The sequence below is a fragment of the Eimeria mitis genome, genomic scaffold (assembly GCF_000499745.2).
Source record: "Eimeria mitis Houghton genomic scaffold, Emh_scaff2158, whole genome shotgun sequence".
Classification (NCBI taxonomy): Eukaryota; Apicomplexa; class Conoidasida; order Eucoccidiorida; family Eimeriidae; genus Eimeria; species Eimeria mitis.
The window spans coordinates 1,113-1,827 of NW_013570483.1; the positions used below are offsets into that span (position 1 = coordinate 1,113).

The window sequence follows — 715 nt, forward strand, 5'->3', positions numbered from 1 at the left end:
GTATGGAATAGAGGAAGCAGCAGCAGCAAACGAGTTGCTGCTGCAGCAGCAGCTGCTGGCGTACGTACATAACAAACTCCCGCTGCTGCTGCAGCAGGCAGAGCAGCTGCTGCAGCAGCAGTGCAACGATATTTTATTATTTTATAAATCCTTCGCCAGACAAACAACACAAAAAAATAAAAACAAAGAAATCACCTTGCCGCTTATAGAGCTGCTAGGAGAGAAGGGAAATATAGATATAGAAGCAGCAGCAGCAGCAGCACCACACATTGAAATCTTACAGCAGCAGCAGCAGCTGCTGCTGCAGCAGCAGCAGCAGCAGCAACAGCAAAATACAGATATTATACAAATTGAAATACAGCAGCAAGGGAATGAAGAAGAAGATAAAGGCCCCGAAGAAGCAGCAGCAGAGGAGACAGTGTGCTGGGTAGTTGATGAGGGCAGCAGCAGCAGCAGCAGCAGCAGCAGCAACAGCAGCAACAGCAGCAGCAACAGCAGCAGCAACAGCAGCAGCAGCAGCAGCAGCAGCATCACTCGTACACTCCTAGGAAACGATGCAACCCGCCGGCAGCTGCTGCTGGAGCTCACGGAGTTGAGGGGCTTTCTGTACACTCGTTTGCTGCAGTCTGCTGCAGCACACAGCAGCAGCAGCAGCAGCAGCAGCAGCAGCAGCAGCAGCAGCAAACGGAAACAGCAGCAGCAGCAGCAACAGCAG

At 52.0% G+C, this 715-nt stretch overlaps 1 protein-coding gene across 1 annotated transcript in view; it reads left to right on the forward strand.

Moving 5' to 3' along the window:
- Positions 1-715, forward strand: part of EMH_0049510 (uncharacterized protein) — a gene marked incomplete at both ends in the record, with an annotated part of 1,284 nt that overhangs the window by 458 nt on the left and 111 nt on the right. Inside the window, one exon of the mRNA XM_013496538.1 lies at positions 1-713. Coding sequence (XP_013351992.1) covers positions 1-713 — 713 coding nt within the window. The remainder of the gene's footprint in view (positions 714-715) is intronic.